Source organism: Geotrypetes seraphini, chromosome 2, assembly GCF_902459505.1.
Source record: "Geotrypetes seraphini chromosome 2, aGeoSer1.1, whole genome shotgun sequence".
Lineage (NCBI taxonomy): Eukaryota > Metazoa > Chordata > Amphibia > Gymnophiona > Dermophiidae > Geotrypetes > Geotrypetes seraphini.
The window spans coordinates 269,039,123-269,058,765 of record NC_047085.1 but is presented as its reverse complement, the minus strand read 5'-3'; the positions used below and the strand labels follow the sequence as shown (position 1 = coordinate 269,058,765).

At 42.6% G+C, this 19,643-nt stretch overlaps 1 protein-coding gene across 1 annotated transcript; it reads left to right on the top strand.

Annotated features, from left to right (window-relative positions):
• Positions 1–158: 158 nt before the first annotated feature.
• ALG2 (ALG2 alpha-1,3/1,6-mannosyltransferase) lies at positions 159–7,444 on the top strand. The gene is made up of 2 exons (XM_033929635.1): positions 159–582; positions 6,525–7,444. The coding sequence occupies exons 1-2, from the start codon at positions 277–279 to the stop codon at positions 7,425–7,427; spliced, it is 1,209 nt and encodes a 402-aa protein (XP_033785526.1). The 5' UTR covers positions 159–276; the 3' UTR covers positions 7,428–7,444.
• The last annotated feature ends 12,199 nt before the right edge of the window (positions 7,445–19,643 follow it).

The following is a 19,643-nucleotide window of genomic DNA, read 5'->3' as shown; positions in this document are numbered from 1 at the left end:
TTAAGAACTTAATATATAATTTGAATCATGAACAGCTAGTCGGAGTTCGCGTTTACAAAAAAAAATATCCACAACTACATTCTGGATAAAACTTTGCACAGCCGAGAACATAATGAGACTAAAACCGCTCAAAGACACACTCGGCCACCTTAACAAGATCAAGCTGACGTGGCCATCCTCGGTATCCAGCTACGTCATTTCCTAGCGAGGCATAACTCTCGTGCCAATGGGGCTTCGCTACCCGGAAGCCATGTGCCTCTCGTTTCCGTCTTTGGGATGGCACCTAAGGTACTCTTTTTGCACCCGGATCTAGGCCTGGGTGGCGCAGAGCGACTAGTGCTGGATGCGGCGTTGGCGTTGCAGGCGCGCGGCTGCGACGTGCAAGTCTGGACCGCGCACTACGACCCGGATCGCTGCTTCGCCGACTCGCGAGATGTGCTCGTCATGTGTGCGGGTGACTGGCTTCCCCGGACGGTATTCGGGCACGGCGCTGCGCTGTGTTCCTACCTGCGCATGATCTACTTGGTGCTTTACATTCTCTTCCTGAGCGGTGCAGAATTTGATGTGGTGTTCTGTGATCAGGTGAGGAGGGTGTGTGGCTTCACGGTGGGATTGAATGGGTCCCTATAACATCATACTTCCCAAGGTAGACAGTGCCGGAACAGTGCTATGGGGAGGGGTATTAGGATAGTGTGTGTTGCAAGCACCTCCCCTGCCTCAATTTTCATTATTTATCATCCCATAGTATGCCCCCTCTACGAACGTAACCTTCCCCCCTCCAGTAACCTTCCCTACCTCTGAGCTTCCCACTATGGTGTCCAGCACTTTTCTTTCCCTGTTGTGTCCAACACGTCTCCTTTCCTAACTACTAGGCTTGTTATATGACTCCAGAGAAAGGAGGATGGATTGAGATATCGAGTTTTACTTCCATTGAAAGCAATAGAAGTAAAACTCGATATCTCAATCCATCCTCCTTTTTCTGGAGCCATATTGTAACTCTATTAACAACACCCCATGGGCGGTCCAACACTTCTGTCCTTCCCTAATCCGCCTGTCTTGATCTCCAGAAGGTGAGGAGTGGTCTAGTGGTAGAGCAGTTGCCTCAGCACCCTGAGGTTGTGGAATCGATCCCAGCACCATTGTGACCCTGGGCAAGTCACTTAATCCTCCCTTGCTCCAGGTATAAAAGTAAGTACCTGTATATTTGTAAACCGCTTTGAATGATTAACCACAAAAAGGTTGTATGCAAATCCCATTCTCTTTCATCTCCAACTTCCCTACCTTCTAGGGTCACGATATTCTAATCAGCAAAGTACCAAAAGCATCAAGGCATGGGGCTTTGAACATTTTTACATGCTCAAGGCTTGTTGGCGTGAATCTAGAAAACTTGGGGTTAACATTTATGTCTTAAAATCGTAAGAAATTGCCTTTGCCACATTGTTGAAAAAATTCAAGTCTTGGCCATTATCAGTGACATCACAAAAAAGTGCCTGTAATTGATTGGTGTGCAACCAGGATTGTTTTAAAATCTACACTGATGAAGAGCCCCAGAATGAAGGAGATCAAACCTGAAGTACCAGGAGGCTTAGCCATGTTGTGCTAGTCTCAAAACCATCTGAATCCTACCTATCAGTCAAAGACCCCTTTTTTGTATTTTTGTTGACATTGATTTCCTTGAATAGAACTGGTTGTTAGCTAACTCATTGATCTAAGCTGTTCTTTTGCCTATATAATTTTGTACTGTCCCTTTGTATGTGAAGCTTTGGTTCATCCCATTCATAGGACGGTAAGGCACTAATTAATTTTCACAAATCAACTCATCTGTTTGTGTTTTTTAACAGTCTGTGTAAGTGGCAAGCAGCTTCTTAAGTCATCCTGATGCATTGTGATCAAGGATCAAAGTTGCAATTGAAGAAGCATTTGTTGTCCTTTTTTATGCATTATGCAAAAAAATTATTAATACACTTCACAAATATTAGCTTTGTATAGAAATTATGCTCCACAGAACAATTATTAGGGAAAAAGAGAGTGCAAGGAAAATATGCTTAAAATAAGATTTATAGTCCACAAGAAGAGGGGCTATGATCATTATTTTATTTATTTATTCAATTTTCTATAACAGTGACCCAGGGAAGCTCAGAACGATTTATTCAGGTATTCATGCATTTTTCCTTGTCTCTCCCAGTGGGCTCACAATCTAGCTAATGTACCTGGGGCAATGGTGGGATTAAATGACTTGCCCAGGGTCACAAGCAGCAGCGTGGGTTTGCACCCACAGTCTCAGGGTGTTTGAAGCTGCAGTTCTAACCACTGTGCTACATTCTCATAGTATGGTAAAAGCATTAACAAGGAAAGAAAAAGAAACCAAGAAAAAATAGGAACCCGTCATCTAAATATTTTAACCCTCCCCATTTGGGCTAACTACAACAGTCCCCAAATTACAGACGCCCGACTTGAGTATAACTCGTACTTAAGAATGCAGCTGCGGCTTCATTTGATTTCACTGAGCAGTATTTCCAGTGGCATAGACTCATACACTTCTCCTGCAGCAGATTCAGGAATAATGCATAGCCATATTAAGAACAGTGTGTGGTTGCAAATGCTCTACCTTAGAGGGAACACTGGGGACAGTTGGTCCTTTTGTCACCTGGAAACAGAGGTAAGCAACAATAATCTTAAAATCTACAAGTTCTGAGTTACATACAATTCCGACTTAAGAACAGCTTTTAAAACCTAACTTGTTCTTAACCCGGGGACTGCCTGTACTCCTAACTCATCCATCTAAAAAGTAGCACAACTGAGAAGGCTAAATGGTATACAGCATTCTTTATCCTGAAGAAAAATGAGAGACGCCAAAAGAGTAGCTCTAAAAACTATTTCCTCCTGTGAACTTTCCAAAGGAGCTGTTACATTCAAACTGAAAGTTCTGCTGCCCAAAGAAAGCACACTAGATGAAACTGGTAGAAAATACAATTTCTGCAATAGTAGAAGACCATCTTATGGCTATTTAAAAATTTCCTTCAAATATTTATGAAAGTAAATATCTCGAACAGAACTTAGCTATACTGAGGGAAGGTCAATAATCTTAAATTCAAAGATCTAACTTCATTTTCCAAATTTTCTACTTTACAGTGTATTACACTGGCATTCAGCAGCAGCTTATTCTCTACCTCCTTTATCTGGGATACAGAATTTTCCAAAACTTTCAAATTATTTTCCTGATCCGTATGAAATTCCAGTTTTGATTCCAGAAGCATTACTCACAAAATTGGTAACAAAAGTCACACCCCCCCTTGGAAGGTTTCTACGGCTGTCCAAATGGACTCCAGTGTGATCTTCGAAGGCCTCGTCAGTAACTGCAGTACTGCACTGAACTTGGGTATACTCCCCTTCTCTACCAGGTTGACCCCTAATCGAGAATCTTCCTCAGGCAGTCTCAAAGCGGCCTTAACTGATTGGTCTCCAGATAACCAGCCGCCTTACAAGAGCTATCAAGCACCACCAAGCGATCATGCAATGTTGTTCTTTTTCTCGCCTACTGCAAAACACATGAGCTTGTAAGGCATGCATCACCACCTTTAACGTCTCCCACAAAAGAAAAGAAGAGGTCTCGGGTAAATCACTGAATTGCAAAAAATCACTGAATTGCAAAAAAATCCTGCGAGTCTTCAACCGAACCAAATGACTAGGCTCTGCCAAAAGAGAATCATTAAGACGCCATTGAGAAAAGCCACCCTTCCAGGGCACAAATGACACCTCCAGAAGCAAAGAAGCATGGTCAGACCAGGAATTAACTTGTATAGAAGCCTCCATAGCCTGCCCTAAGACTGCTGGACCTCCCAACCATGAATCAATGTGAGAAGAAGTATTGTGTTTAGGGGAATGAAAAGTATAATCCTGATCCCAGGGGTGTAATGCACGCCAGAGATCTACCAACCCCCATTGAGCCATAAACCCCTGCAATTGAACTCTATCAGCCTGCCCGTACTCTACCACTGAAACCGAATTATCTATGGAGGGATCAATAGTGAGGTTGAAATCCCCACCAACCAACAATGTACCAGACGCATGCTTCGCTTTGACCTGAGATAAATGATCAAAAAAATCCCCCTGATCAGAGTTAGGTGCATAAATATTCAATAAAGTGTAGGTCTGGTGATAAAGCTGCAACTGAACTAAAAGATAACGACCATCCCTATCTGCCACCATAGTACAAACCTGCCAGGGGAGACATTTGGACAACAAAATACCCATCTCCTTTGTCTTCGCATGGAACTTATTAGAGGCCAATATCGCTGGCAAATAGTGCCTATGAAGAGAGCCTTCTCATGACTGAAAAGTAAGTGGGTTTCTTGCACAAAAAGAACATCAGCTTTCTTCCAGCTCGTCTCACGAAATAACAGTTGTCGCTTCATTGGTATATTCAAGCCCCTTGAATTAATAGATACAAATCTAAGCCCCCCCCCCCCCCCAATAACATTAAAAAAAAAATTATTTCTAGAAAAGAAAAAAGCCATGGGACGAACAGAAAACCCCCAAATCCCAAAACAAAATAAAAACCCTCCCCACCCCCAACCAGACCAAATGGTTAAGCGCACTACAAAATCTAGTGCGTCATGAAGAATGAAAAAAAAAAAAAGGGGGGAAGTACACCTCACACGGGGCCCGGCCCAGAAATATACAGCCATAAGCACTTTACACTAAACTCAGCACATTATAGCATCAATTTTGTCAAAAAGACAACTCAGCAGCAATTCTGAACAGCCAACAGAAATTCAGGTAGGACTGGAGCTAGAGGCCTGAACTTGAGTCCCAGAAGCCTGGCGGGTAAGGCGCCCCTTCCCATGGATTACCCTCTGCCAATGCGGCCGCACCTGTTACACTGAAGGCTCTTCCAAAGGTGAGGCGGAGTGCATTCTAGCCTCAGAAAATGATGAAAAGACATCCAGGAAAACATTTTATTGCATATTCTATGAAGCTTGCCCTCCAGATAGAATGAAGGTGAAGGGGTACTGTCATTTATACTTGATAACTTTCTCCATCAGATGAAGAGTATAAGGTTTAAGCTCCACCTTCTCTGAAGAGTGGCTGCAGCCAAGTCCTGAAAACTTGGATAGGGTAAGTATCTCAGTGGAAATCATCCCGCTTCCTTGCTGTAGATGAGATCAGTTCTTTCAATTTGAAGTCAGCAAAACACACCATAATGTCCCGTGGTAAATTAGGCCGAATCTGTGCCAAAGTTCGATGGGCCCTGAGAATTCCTATTGCCTCAGGTGACAAAGGCCTGTAGGAATCTGCCAACAGCGCATTCACCAACCATTGAATGGTAGCTTCACAGTCAGTATAATCAGGAACTTCCGTAAGCCCACGAAACTGCAAGTTGCACCTCCTGGACCGATTTTCAAGGTCCTCAAGTTTATCCATCAAAAACAAATTGGTGGATCTACAGTCCTGAAGTGCTGATTCCATATAAGACAGAGAAGCTTGATGGTCCTCTAGTGTCAACTCAACCAGCCGGCCCCTGAGCTCTTTGATCTCACCCCGCATATCAGCAGAAAGGGTTACAAGTTCGGAGCGGACCGCCTACACATCTGTTTTTATATCCAGCAACAACTGATGAAAGGCCGCGAAAGAGTCCGATCCCTCCAGTGGCACTGAGGCAGTAAGCACGTCTTGCTGAGAACTGGAGTTAGTTGCTGCAATCGCTGCCACCATGCTGTTTCCGCCCCCAGGCCGAGAAGGAGAGGCATGATATGTAAAAGATGCTAAATCTGGGTGGGCAGGCAAACCGCCCGGCATGTTACCCTGACAGGGCGCTTTTCCAGAGCTCAAACTACGTGATTAAAAGTTGGTTACAAGCCAAAAGCAAGTCTTTGCTTTAAAAAAAACAAAACACTGGGTCCCACGGAGCTCAAGATCTAGGCAGCCATCTTGAGCCGTGATATCACCGTGCCCCTAACTGATTGGTCTCCAGGAGTAATTGGGGCTTCCAATAATGATGACAATTGCTTCCCAGTTTTGGCGGAAAATACAAATGCATGGTCTGCTTCAAACAGAACACCTTTCTGCTATTTGGATTGGGAGGAAGGATGGTTAATACATTTCTGAACATTTGGGACCCCTTCCTAAATTCTTTCGGCTCCAGACTCTGAAATGCTTTACGGAATGCACTTGAAACTTGAAACCATTACCCCCTTCCCCCTATCATAGAGGACAGACCTGGACCCTTTTTCTTTTGGGATAACTGACATTTGAATTTTTAATTGGTCATAGATAAAAGTTTCCTGCATATCCAATCTTCTTCAGTTGGTGTATGTTATGGGTGGTGTTAGGTGGGATAGAGTTTAAGGAGGAGGAGGAGGGACAGTTGGAGAAGGGGAAATAATTATTAAAACTTTCAAGTGTACTTTTTCTTTTTTAAAGTAAGTTTGTACCATGTCATTTCTTGATATTGAAACTTTTAAGAAAGGTGATGATTATTCTGTATAAATTGTAAGACCTTTTTTTTTTTGTTTGTTTTCTAGGTATCGGCTTGTATTCCCTTTTTTAAACTGGCCAGAAACTCCAAGAAAGTCCTGTTCTACTGCCACTTTCCAGACTTGCTTCTCACCCAAAGACAGTCTTTCCTTAAAAGGATCTACAGAGCCCCAATAGACTGGTTGGAAGAGATGACCACAGGCATGGCAGATTGTATTGTTGTCAATAGCTGCTTCACAGCAAAGACCTTCAAGAACACATTCAGATCCTTAGCTCACATCAAACCAGATATCCTTTACCCCTCTTTAAATTTCAGTACTTTTGACACAGCAGTTGATGCAAATTTGGATGGTTTAGTTCCTAAGAAAAGTACGATAAAATTTCTTTCAATCAATCGATATGAAAGGAAGAAAAATCTGATCCTGGCTCTGGAAGCGTTGCATGCTCTGCAAAGACGACTTTGCACTCATGAGTGGGAAAAGGTTCATTTAATTTTAGCTGGTGGGTATGACCAAAGAGTTTTGGAGAATGTGGAATACTATGAAGAATTGAATGCCATTGCCAAGAAACTGGACATTCAAGATCATGTGACTTTCCTTAAGTCTTTTACAGATGAAGAAAAGATTTTCCTTCTTTGTAGTTGTGTCTGTGTGCTTTATACACCAAGCAATGAGCACTTTGGCATAGTGCCATTGGAAGCTATGTATTTGTATTGTCCAGTTATAGCAGTGAATTCAGGTGGGCCAGTGGAGACAGTAGTTAATGATGTTACAGGATTTCTTTGTGATCCTAGCCCTGCACAGTTTTCCAAAGCCATGGAAAAGTTTGTAAAAGACCCATCTTTAAAGAACACAATGGGAATGAAGGGACGAGCCAGAGTTAGAGAGAGATTTTCAACAGACGCATTTTCAAACCAGCTTTACCAGTACATTTGTAAATTAAGCCAATAAAAATTGTATTACACTCATTTCGGGAATTTATTTTTTCTAAATTATCATTTTATGATTCTTCTCCAGTTTGATGCTGTTAGTAAGCTAGCTGTTCATCAGAACTGAAGCAGTTGTTCTATAAACTAGGATTCTAGAACTATTTTAAACATATATTGTAGGGTGCCCCGCCCAAAATTCACAAATCTATTTTTGTTCTATATCTGGCCACTGTCGATTGTGCCAAATTTAGGACTAGATTCTGTAAAGGACATCTTAACTTTAGGCGTCCAAAAATCACAGTTACTTACTGTAACAGGTGTTATCCAGGGACAGCAGGCAGATATTCTCACATATGGGTGATGTCATCCACGGAGCCCCGATGCAGACAGCTGCAAAAGCACTTTTGCTTTAAGAATTTTATAAAGTTCACAACTGACCACACCGCGCATGCGCGAGTGCCTTCCCACCCAACATAAGGCGTGCATCTCCTCAGTTCAGATAGCCAGTTAAGAAGCCAACCAGGGGAGGTGGGTGGGTTGTGAGAATATCTGCCTGCTGTCCCTGGATAACACCTGTTAGGGTAAGTAACTGTGCTTTATCCCAGGACAAGCAGGCAGCATATTTTCACGTAAGGGTGACTTCCAAGCTAACCAGAATGGGATGGTGGGAGTGTTGGCATTTAGGAAAATAAATTTTGTAATACTGTTTGGCCAAAGTGGCCATCCCGTCTGGAATAGGATTCCAGACAGTAATAAGAGGTAAAGGTATGAACCGAGGACCAAGTAGCAGCTTTGCACATTTCACCAATAGGAGTGTATCTAAGGAAAGCTACTGAAGCTGCCATAGCTCTAACTTTGTGGGCTGTGACTCGACCCTCCAGTTGCAGCCCAGCCTGAGCATAACAAAACAAGATGAAAGCAGCCAACTAGTTGGAAACTGGATGTCCCAACTTGTTTGGATCAAAGGAGACAAAAAGTTGAAGAGAAGATCTATGTGATTTAGTCCTTTGCAAATAGTAGGCCAAAGCACTCTTGCAGTCCAGAGTATGAAGAGCTGTTTCTCCAGGATGAGAATGAGGCTTGGGAAAAAACACTGGAAGATTTTGAAGATGGAGGGCGTGGAGACAAATGTCTGGAGCAATTAGATCTGTGCCCAGAAGTACGATGCTGTTTTCGCATAATGCTCCAGAGAAGCTGAACAGTACCTAGAAGAGCTATGCTTAAGAGAAGATGACCAATGCCTTAGTGAAGGTGAAGACGGATGTTTCGGTGAAGGCGACGCATGACGCCTTGGTGAAAGTCAGGCATGTTGTTTCAGTGAAGGTGAAGAGCGGCGCTTCGATGCAGGGGACTGAAGCTTTGAGGAGCGATGCTTTGGTGAAGTAGATCGATGCCAAGTGTCAAGAAGCATGGCTCAATGACGATGATCAGTGTCATTGAGATGTTACCGATGAGGCAGTCTTAGTACATAGAAACATAGAAAGATGATGGCAGATAAGGGCTACAGCCCATCAAGTCTGCCCACGCTATTTACCCACCCTCTTAAGTCTACTGACCCCCTAAAGTATAATTGTAATTATACTGTCACTCTACTGACCCGCTCATTCAAGTCCATACCCTAGTGACCCTATCCCTTGGCATGACCCTCGTAGGGATCCCACATAGGTATCCCATTTGTTCTTGAAGTCTGGGATGCTGCGTGCCTCGACCACCTGCACTGGAAGCTTGTTCCAATGCTCAATCACTCTTTCCGTGAAGAAGTACTTCCTGGCGTTTCCACGAAACTTCCCTCCCCTGAGTTTGAGCGGATGACCTCTTGTGGTCAAGGGTCCCTTGAGAAGAAAGATATCATCTTCCACCTCGGCCCGTCCTGTGATGTATTTAAATGTCTCAATCATGTCTCCCCTCTCCCTACGCTCTTCGAGAGTGTAGAGCTGCAATTTGCTCAGTCTTTCTTCGTACGGGAGACCCATTAGCCCCGAGACCATCCTGGTGGCCATCCGCTGAACCGATTCAATTCTGAGCACATCCTTACGGTAATGTGGCCTCCAGAATTGCACACAGTATTCCAGATGAGGTCTCACCATGGCTCTGTACAATGGCATCATGACTTCAGGCTTCCTGTTGACGAAGCTTCTCTTGATACAACCTATCATCTGCCGTGCTTTAGATGAAGCCTTCTCCACTTGAGTGGCTGCTTTCATGTCAGCACTGATGATTACTCCTAAGTCTCGTTCTGCTGTAGTCCTGGTTAAAGTTTCTCCATTCAGGGTGTAAGTTCTGCAAGGATTTCCGTTACCGAGATGCATGACCTTACATTTTTTGGCGTTGAAGCCCAGCTGCCAGATCAAGGACCAACTTTCTAAAGTATGCAGGTCTTGCTCCATAGCATCCTGTAGATTATAGCCGTTTACTATATTGCATAGTTTGGCGTCATCAGCGAATAAGGTTACCTTGCCTTGAAGCCCTTGAGTCAGATCCCCAATGAATATGTTGAAGAGGAGTGGGCCCAGGACGGAACCCTGTGGCACTCCGCTAGTCACCTCCGACATTTTAGAGAGGGTACCGTTAACCTAGTATGGAGAGATGCTCAGGCTGGGCCAGTATTAGAGGAGCCGACATGGAAGAAAGCATTTGAAACATGCTCCCAAACTCTTAACTTAAAGAGAGCATCGAGCTTCTCTTTAAACTCTTGCCCCGATACCTGGAAGGTGGATGCCTGCATCACTGGTGCCACGGCTCACTTCGGTGAGGAAGACATAGAGGAAAATGCACCTCTAGATGTGGAAGTGAGCTGCATCAGAGGTCTTTGTTTAGCTGGTATGATTTGGCTCTTTCAGTACTTTTTCTAACGTTAGACCCCCATCTTTAACAAATCTTTTCAAAATCTTCCAATCAATAAATGCTCCCAACAATCCAATAGAAAGCATTCACCCTTCAATTCTCAAGAAATTCTTTTCTATCTTTGGTCCATTCTTATTGGAGATGGTAACTAAAAGTCTCACTGTTAATCTTGTTCCTAAAGCTTGGAAATCTGCTCTGGTCTTCCCAAAACTAAAAAAGCAAAATCTAGACACTACATTACCAGCAAACTTCCGTCCCATTGCTATCCTTCCTCTCATTTCTAAACTTATGGAGAAAATTGTACATAACCAGCTCACAGAATTTATCGACCAAACCAATGCGCTACACCTGCATCAAACTGGCTTTCGCTCTAATTACTCTACTGAATTATCCTTACTAGGTCTCATCACCATTATACACTACTTTCTTAACCACCGAAAATCTGTCCTTATCTCTCGATTTATCTGCGGCATTCGATACTGTTAATCACTCTCTTCTTATTGATCGTCTTAGGAACTGCGGCATCACAGGCTCAGCCCTTTCATGGGTCACCTCTTACTTCAATGAACGTAACTTCAAAGTTCACTCAAAAGAGGAAACCTCACCACCCATAGTTCAAACTTATAGTGTCCCACAAGGCTCCATTCTCTCTCCTTTACTATTTAATATCTTTATTGCTCCTCTCCTCTCTTTAGCTCAGTCTATCGGCTTCACGATTTTCGCATATGCAGACAACATTCAACTACTTCACCCCGTTGATTCTTCAAACATATACAAAATACAAGAAATTAACACTAAAATGGACAAAATCAGTGATTGGCTGCACGCAAACAAACTCTCCCTCAACATCAATAAATCCTGTGGTTTACTTTTTCCGACTAAGAACAACGAAATAATAAAAGGAAAAATCCTCATTAAATCTTACCCAGTAAAAATGGAATCAAAAATAAAACTACTTGGAGTAATCATAGACAAAGATTTAACTTTTCACGATCAGATTAGTTCTGTGGTAAAAATTTGCTTCTATAAACTCCGGCTTATTCGCTCTCTAACTTCTATCCTCGAAACCAAAGCTATCACAACCCTTGTTCATTCATTAGTTATCTCTCATCTTGATTACTGCAATTCTCTTTATAACGGAATTCCCTAAAAAGAATTACGACATCTACAGCTCATCCAAAATTTGGCAATAAAACTTATACATAAGTTAGGGAAATATGATCATGTTACTCCCCTTCTGAAAGAAGCCCACTGGCTACCTATCACGCACCGCATTACCTATAAAACACTTATGTTAGTCTTCAAAATCAAACTCTCACGTCTTCCACCCTTTCTGGACAAACTTATCATCCCTCTCTGCCCCTCTCGGACTCTCAGATCAGCAGATCAGAACCTACTATCTGTCCCCTCCATCAAATAATTATATTACACCAGGAAAACCAACTTCTCCGCAGTTGCCCCAACTTTATGGAATGCCTTGCCATCCCAACTCCACCACGAAAATCTTCTTGATAAATTCAAGACTAAACTAAAAATGTTCTTATTTCAAGATGCATTCCACAGCTTCTAAATTTCTCATTCCCAAAAGTCTGCCAACCGCTTTTAAGAAGCGACCCAATTCCTAATGTTACATCCCTTCTCCCTTCCTCTTCTTTTTAACTTATATTTTTTTTCTCTTTATTATTTTTAACAATGTAATTATTTACCCCCCACTTTCATGTTTGTCTTTGTAAAACGTCTTTAATGTTCACTCTTCCCCCTTCTATAAGTATTATTTTAATTCTTTATTTTATCTTAGCACTGTAAACCGGCTAGATACTTGTCAATGGTCGGTATATTAAAAATAATAAACTTGAAACTTGACTCTGTCTGGGAAGCTGGTGGCTTCTTGGCTGGCTTACTTTATGGAGCAACTGACAGTGACACCGACTTGCATACCAGTATCTCTGGCGATGTCTGGGATGTCGAGGGTTTGGTCAGTGTCGGAGGTATCCATGGTACCGAAAAGCTGCTTTCATTGGAGTATATGGTTTTTGATGGACCACTTCTGTAGTGTTGCACAAATCGAACTACACTCCACATGGTGTTCTGGCCCTAGGCACTGGATGCACCACTTGTGAGGGTCAGTAAGTGGAATAGTGCGCTGGCACCTGCTACACTTTTTGAAGCCGGTTAATGGGCGGGACATGGAAGGAAAAACCGCCTCAGCCAAATCAAAGTCCAAGGGCTGAGGGGGAGGACAAGGTTCCGCCATCAAAAACGGCAAAAAATTAAAGAAAGAAAAAGAATAGAAATTCTTTTTTTAAGAGAAAAAGAAAGTAAGAAGAAAAGTAGGGAACTAAAGTTTTCATGGCAAGAAGGCACAAAAAAACTGCAGAGCATTCAAACACGACTTTGCGGTTCTGCAGAAAACAGAGAACTGAGGAGACGGGCGCCCTATGTTAGGTGGGAAGGCACTCGTGCATGCGCGGTGCGGTCAGTTGCGAACTTTCTAAAGTTCTTAAAGCAAAAGTGCTTTTGCAGCTGTCTGCATTGGGGCTCCATGGATGATGTTAACCATACATGAGAATATGCTGCTTGCTTGTCCTGGAATAATGTGGACGTCTACCAAATTAGGCGTCCAAATAAAGTGGATAAAAGTTCAATTAATGACTTTAACAAGCATTAATTGGAACTTGGACATCAACGCTGGACGCGATTCTACAAATAGACGTCCACAATTTCATGGACATCCATCAAAAAAAGCTGCGCCTGAAAAATAGGCGTGGGAGTAGCTTCAATTTAGATGTCCATTTTCAGAACCTTATGCTGCTCAGCGCCCAAACGCATCTACCTAATGCCTAAAATGTAGACATTACAAAACCAGGTCTACTTTTGAGCGTGAGCTGGGCGCTAGGTAGACACAAGTTAGGTGGACGTGACTTAGGCATCACTTAGGCATCCGTTTATAGGTGAACGGGACTTTTATTTGGGGGGTTTAGAGGACTCCAAGTTGATATTAAGCTCAAAATATGTTTAATAATGCATTACTTAAGCAAAGCACATCAAAAATATATATATATATATTGCATACTAAACTTCTGTTTTTGGGCTAAAGAAGACTCCTATTTGATAATAATAGAAAAATATGTTTAATAATTCATTACCCAATCAAAACACATGAAAAATATATACAGTCAAACCTCGGTTTATGAGTGCCGCGGTTTGCGAGTGTTTTGCCAGGAGTGGGCTCGACTATCCTCGGATCAATGAGTGTTGGACATCATACAGGAGGGGCACAAGATAGACTTTTTTTTTGCCCAACTAAAGCTAGCATGTGGGCTAGAAATGCCAGGACTGCTTCAGACTCAGCTTTAGATCCCTGGAAACTTAGCTCCTTACTTGGATCTTTCTTTTCTGCTACAGTTTAAAGTGTGTCTTGCCTATGTATGGAGGTTGGGATACACAGGGGTTTATGTTCAGGAGTCAATGATGGAGCCATGCAAGAGGCATCACTGATGGATTTCACTATCAAGGCAGTCTTTCTCGTATCTATTGCCTTGATGAGGGTTTCGGTGCTTCAGGCTCTTTTGTACAGAAAACCCTTCCTTCAGTTTATGGATGCTGGGGTCTCTCTGCACACAGTACCTTCCTTTCTGCCAAAGATTGTCTCGGCTTTCCAAGTCCAGCTACCCGCACTCCATCCCACGGGATCAAGGAAAAAAGAAAAAGCATAGGCTTAGCTGGATGTTAGAAGAGCTCATCTCGAGGGGGGAAGTGACATTAGCTACCTGAATGGCGGCGTGAATCCTGAGCTCCAACGGGGCTCGGAGATAGTGCGAGCTGTGCAGCTTCCCAGATAGCGTGTGAACACTGGCGGCGGGACCGCACGGTGAACGATTGGTGGCTGAAGGAGCTTGCTGCGGCGGGACAACGAAAAGTGAAAGTGGCCACGGTTCGCGGCGTCTCGATGCCCCCCCCTCTCCTTCGGGGGGAATGGGAGCACAGAACCCGCGGATGAGCTGCAGCAGCGTTTGCTGGGTTTGAAGCTGTGTGGCTGACTGATAGTTGTTTGGTCGCCCTGGGCCCGGCTTGGATCGGTTCAGTGAACGGCGTGGGACATGGTTGGTTGCCGCTGTCTAGTGGGAAGGTGAATGCTGGCCTCGGATTGCTCATTATGCATTGCTATGGTAAATATTTTCTACATAAGCTTTAACGCTAAAATGCCCAGCAATAGCTTTCAAAAATTTGGAAAAAATTTCAAAAATTTGGAAAATGAGATGCAATAAAGGGGCAGTTTTCATTATTCAAGCAATAACTCTTTAATTGCAGACCCATCTCAGTTAAATGGAGGAGTATTCTATCTTTATTATAGACAGTTAATAGCCTACAGGAAAATGTGGACTCTGAGTTTTAATTTGTGAAAAGTGATGGTATTTTATTGAAAGGGTCTTGAAAATAATAGTGATTAAAATATTCTCTGTGTAAATTGAAATTTTTGAAAATAAGTGCAATAGCAGGTGGAATATATGGCGAGCCGCTATAAATTGGATAAATTTTGCTTTAATGATTCAGTGAGTGGTAAAAGGACTATGAAAATATCTCCAGCAGCAGCTTCTAAAATGACTTCTCCAGAACAGCTTCAGTTATCACCAGCAGTGGCTAGTCCATAGCTTTGAAAAAGCCATAGCTTTGAAAAAGATCCTGGAAGCTGGATTTCAGGACTTAGTCAGAGATAAAAGGAGTACGAGAAGATCTTAAAATAGCTCTTACCGAAATTAGAGCAGAAATGAGTGACTTGAGAAGCCGGTTTGAGGCTTCTGAACAACATGTACAATAGTTGGAAGGAGAAAAAGGAAATTAAAATGACAATGTCTCAGCAAACAAAGGAGATCATAGACTTGCAAACACAAACTGAAGACCTAGATAATAGATCCAGGAGAAATAATCTGCGTTTTAAATGAATACCTGAATCTGATCAATATAGAAACTGTATGGAAGTGGTGAAAGATTTTTGTAGCCAATTATTGGGACCTGAAGAGACCGTGGACAGAACTAATATTATTATCTTAAGAGCACATCGCAGCTTAGGGATGAATAGATCAGGCATCCCAAAAGATATTATCGTGTGCTTTGGAGATTATTTATTTAAGGAAAAAATACTTCAAGCTGCTCGAAAACATTCACAATTTACATGGAATGGAATTACAGTTGGTGTCTTTCAAGATTTGGCTCCTATGACTTTACAGAAAAGAAGAGCTTTTCGTGAGGTGACACAAGTTTTGCGCTCAGAGGGCCATAGATATCGATGGTTGTTCCCTTTTGAAATGTGGCTGACTATTAATGGAAAGTCACGAAGAGTGGACATAGTGGAAGAAGCCTGGACTACCCTGAAAGAGTTGGGCTGTAACAACTTGCCCAATAGTTCAACTGTAGTGACATTGAAGAAAACAGTGAGACAAATAGAGACCTCAAATATGGTTACTCGATCAACTAAGAAATTACCACATTTGGAGAAATGAGTTACATTAGTGAAACTGAAATACAGATACTGTTAAATTTAAGGAAAAAAGAAAGAAAAAAAAAAAGAGAAGAGAAAGAAAAAGGAGAATTTATGAATGTTTGGAAGAAAGATGTTTGAGTTATATTAGAGAAGAGGTGTGAAAAGATAGTGAGGATTAATGTGTGAATGAAATTTAGAGTAATAGATACTGAGATAAGAAGATATTGTTATTGTTTTAATGAGTGGTTGAGACTGGGAAGCATATGGGGATAGTAGCCCTTTGGGAGAGACTTCAACCTTTCTCAATAGTCGGTCAGGCTTGGTCTGGATCAACATATGTGGGGGGAGGGAAGGGAGGGGGAATTTATGGGAAGGAGGGAAGGGGGGGAAATAAGAAGAAGGGATCACAGATGGGAGCGATTAGGATTGGATCTTGGAATATTAATGGGATGAACAATCCTGGGAAAAGGAGTATAGTTTTTAGAGAACTGAAGAAAATGAGGTGGGATATTTGTTTATTACAGGAGACTCACTTAAGACCCAGAGATGTGAAATTTATGGAGAATCCATTATTTGAACAAGTTTGGACACACCAAGGGCAAGATCCAGTTAACAAAAAAAAGGGAGGGATTGCAATCTTGGTGAAAAAGGGTCTGGGCTTAGTTATAGACCAGGTATATCGTGACTCATTGGTGAGATGTTTAGCTCTGAGAGGGAATCTCCAGGGACAAAGAATAACAATAGTAAATGTATATGGTCCTAACACAGCTCAAATTGATTTCTATAAGTCTTTGCAGCGCGAATTATTATTATTCCTTCAGGGGGGTGATAATTTTAGGGGGAGATTTTAATATGTTCACTAATGGAAGCTTAGACCATTCTAAAGGTGGTAGGGATTCAATTAAGGGTCATTCTCGGATTTTCCGGACTTTTATGCATGCTTTAGGCCTGGTAGATTGTTGGCGTCTATCGCATGGATCCCAGCGAGACTATACTCACTACTCTTATGTACATCAAACCTATACTAGGATAGATGGAATTTGGATCCATAGGAATCAATGGGGGAAGGTTAAACAAACTGAGATAGGAAGTATTCAGATATCCGATCATGCTTCTGTGTGGGTGGACTGTATCGAGATGATTTCTGGGGAAAGAACTTGTAAATGGAGGCTTAATGATTCCTTGCTTAATATCCCAGAGGTAGAAAAGGAAATACTTTACACTATAGATGAATACCTAGAGTATAATGATAAGGGGGATGTCTCGGATGGGATCCTATGGGATGCTTTAAAATCAGTTTTGCGGGGCATTTTTATTAAATGGGGAGCCCGATTGAAATGTCAACGAATCCAAACCCAGTTACATCTAAGGGAACGTCTACTTTTCCTGGAAATGTCACATAAAAATACATTAGACCCACATACGCTGATACAAATACAGCAGGTAAGGGGGGAACAGTTGCAACTTCAAATGGTTTAATTATATATGAGAGCATTTTCGGTCATATAGATACGAGCATAGTAATAAATGTAGTGATCAGTTGGCTCGTTTAATTAAAATTAAACAAGCAAAAACATCTATTACAGCGATACAAGATAGCAGGGGGCAAATACAGGTTGCTGATAAAGACATAGGTAATTCCTTTTTGGAATATTACTGACAGTTGTATAACCCTGATGAAAATGGGGAAAAAGCTGAGGTACAGTCTTTTTTTTTTGGAAAGGTAGTTTTGCCTGTACTATCGTCTGACGAACAAAAGTTACTTAATGAGCCAATTACTTTGGGGGAAGTAATGGGGGTTATTCGGAATGTAAAAGTTGGTAAATCCCCAGGATTGGATGGCTACACGAGCTGCTTTTACAAGAAATTTGGATTACAAGTGGCACCATTGTTATTGCGTATAATTAACGGGATCTCAGAAGGAGGTCATCTACCTGATTCTATGAGGGAAGCAAGTATAGTGATCCTTTTGAAACCTGGGAGGGACCCGTTAAGCTGTGGTTCATATAGACCAGTGGTCTCAAACTCAAACCCTTTGCGGGGCCACATTTTGGATTTGTAGGTACTTGGAGGGCCGCAGAAAAAATAGTTAATGTCTTATTAAAGAAATGACAGTTTTGCATGAGGTAAAACTCTTTATAGTTTATAAAACTTTCCTTTAACAGTTAAAAGGAAAGATATATAAACTATAAAGAGTTTTACCTCATGCAAAATTGTCATTTCTTTAATAAGACATTAACTATTTTTTCTGCGGCCCTCCAAGTACTCTATTTTTTCTGCAGCCCTCACATTTAAAGTTTAATATCTTTTCTTTCTAAAAACTGACACATTTCAATCACTAAATTGAAAATAAAATCATTTTCCTACCTTTGGTAATTTCATCAGTCTCTGGTTGCATTTTATTCTTCTGACTGTGCATCCAATATTTCTTCCCTTCTTTCAGCCTCCTGTATGCTTTCTCTCCTCCAGACCTCATTCCCTCCCCCAACTTTTTCTTTCTTTCTCTGTCTGTCTTTCTCTGATTCCGTGCCCCGTTTTTTGCTTTGTTTCTGGTTCCCTGTCCCCCCTCCTTCTTCCTTCCTCCGTGCCCCATTTTTTGCTTTTTTTTCTGGCTCCCTGTCCTCACCCCACCTTCTTTCTTCCTTCCTTCCTTCCTTCCTGCCCTCCCCCATGCCACTGCCACCGCGGAATAGGCTGCTGCTGCCGCTATCGGGAACAGGCCATCTCTCTGCTTCTCTTCTGCACCGGGCCGACCAACTCTCGCCGCCCGACGTCAATTCTAACGTTTGAAAGGACGTTCCAGGCAGCCAGGCAGCGATTACATAGAAACATAGAAATAGACGGCAGATAAGGGCCACAGCCCATCCAGTCTGCCCACCTCAAAGACCCTCCCCTACCTTTCTTTGTGAATAGATCCCACGTGTCTGTCCCATTTGGCCTTAAAATCAGGCACGCTGCTGGCCTCAATAACCTGTAGTGGGAGACTATTCCAGCGATCAACCACCCTTTCAGTGAAAAAGAATTTCCTAGTGTCCCCATGCAGTTTTCCGCCCCTAATTTTCCACGGATGCCCCCTTGTTGCCGCTGAACCCTTGAAGCAGAAGATATCTTCTTCCATCTCTATGCGGCCCGTAAGATGTTTGAATGTCTCTATCATGTCACCCCTCTCTCTGTGCTCCTCGAGTGAGTATAGCTGTAATTTATCCAGCCTTTCTTCGTACGGGAGATCCTTGAGTCCCGAGACCATCCGGGTGGCCATTCTCTGGACCGATTCCAGTCTCAGCACATCCTTCCGATAGTGCGGCCTCCAGAATTGCACACAGTATTCCAGGTGGGGCCTCACCATTGACCTATACAATGGCATAATGACTTCCGGCTTACGGCTGATGAAACCCCTCCGTATGCAACCTATGATTTGTCTTGCCTTGGATGAAGCTTGCTCCACTTGATTGGCAGCTTTCATGTCTTCACTGACGATCACCCCTAAGTCTCGTTCAGCTACCGTTTTTGTCAGGATCTCTCCATTAAGGGTGTATATCTTACATGGGTTATGGCCGCCCAGGTGCATAACTTTGCATTTTTTGGCATTGAAGCTGAGTTGCCAGTCCCTAGACCAGCGCTCCAGGAGGAGCAGGTCGTGCATCATGTTGTCAGGCATTGAATCTTCGTCCGTTGGGTTAATGCCCACAACATTGCCTAGTTTGGCGTCATCGGCAAATAATGTCATTTTACCTCGCAGTCCTTCTGCTAAGTCACTTATAAAGATGTTGAATAGGATCGGGCCCAGAACCGAGCCCTGCGGCACCCCACTGATCACCTCCGTCATTTCTGAGGGAGTGCCGTTCACCACCACCCTCTGAAGTCTACCTCCAAGCCAGTTCCCAACCCATTTCGTCAATGTATCGCCCAATC

What these genes read in the sequence shown, in the direction of transcription:
- ALG2 (XM_033929635.1), top strand. Translation starts at nt 277, where the DNA reads ATGGCACCTAAGGTACTCTTTTTGCACCCGGATCTAGGCCTGGGTGGC. An exon ending in ATGTGGTGTTCTGTGATCAG is followed by an intron (nt 583 to 6,524) that starts GTGAGGAGGGTG and finishes TTTGTTTTCTAG; the next exon opens with GTATCGGCTTGTATTCCCTT.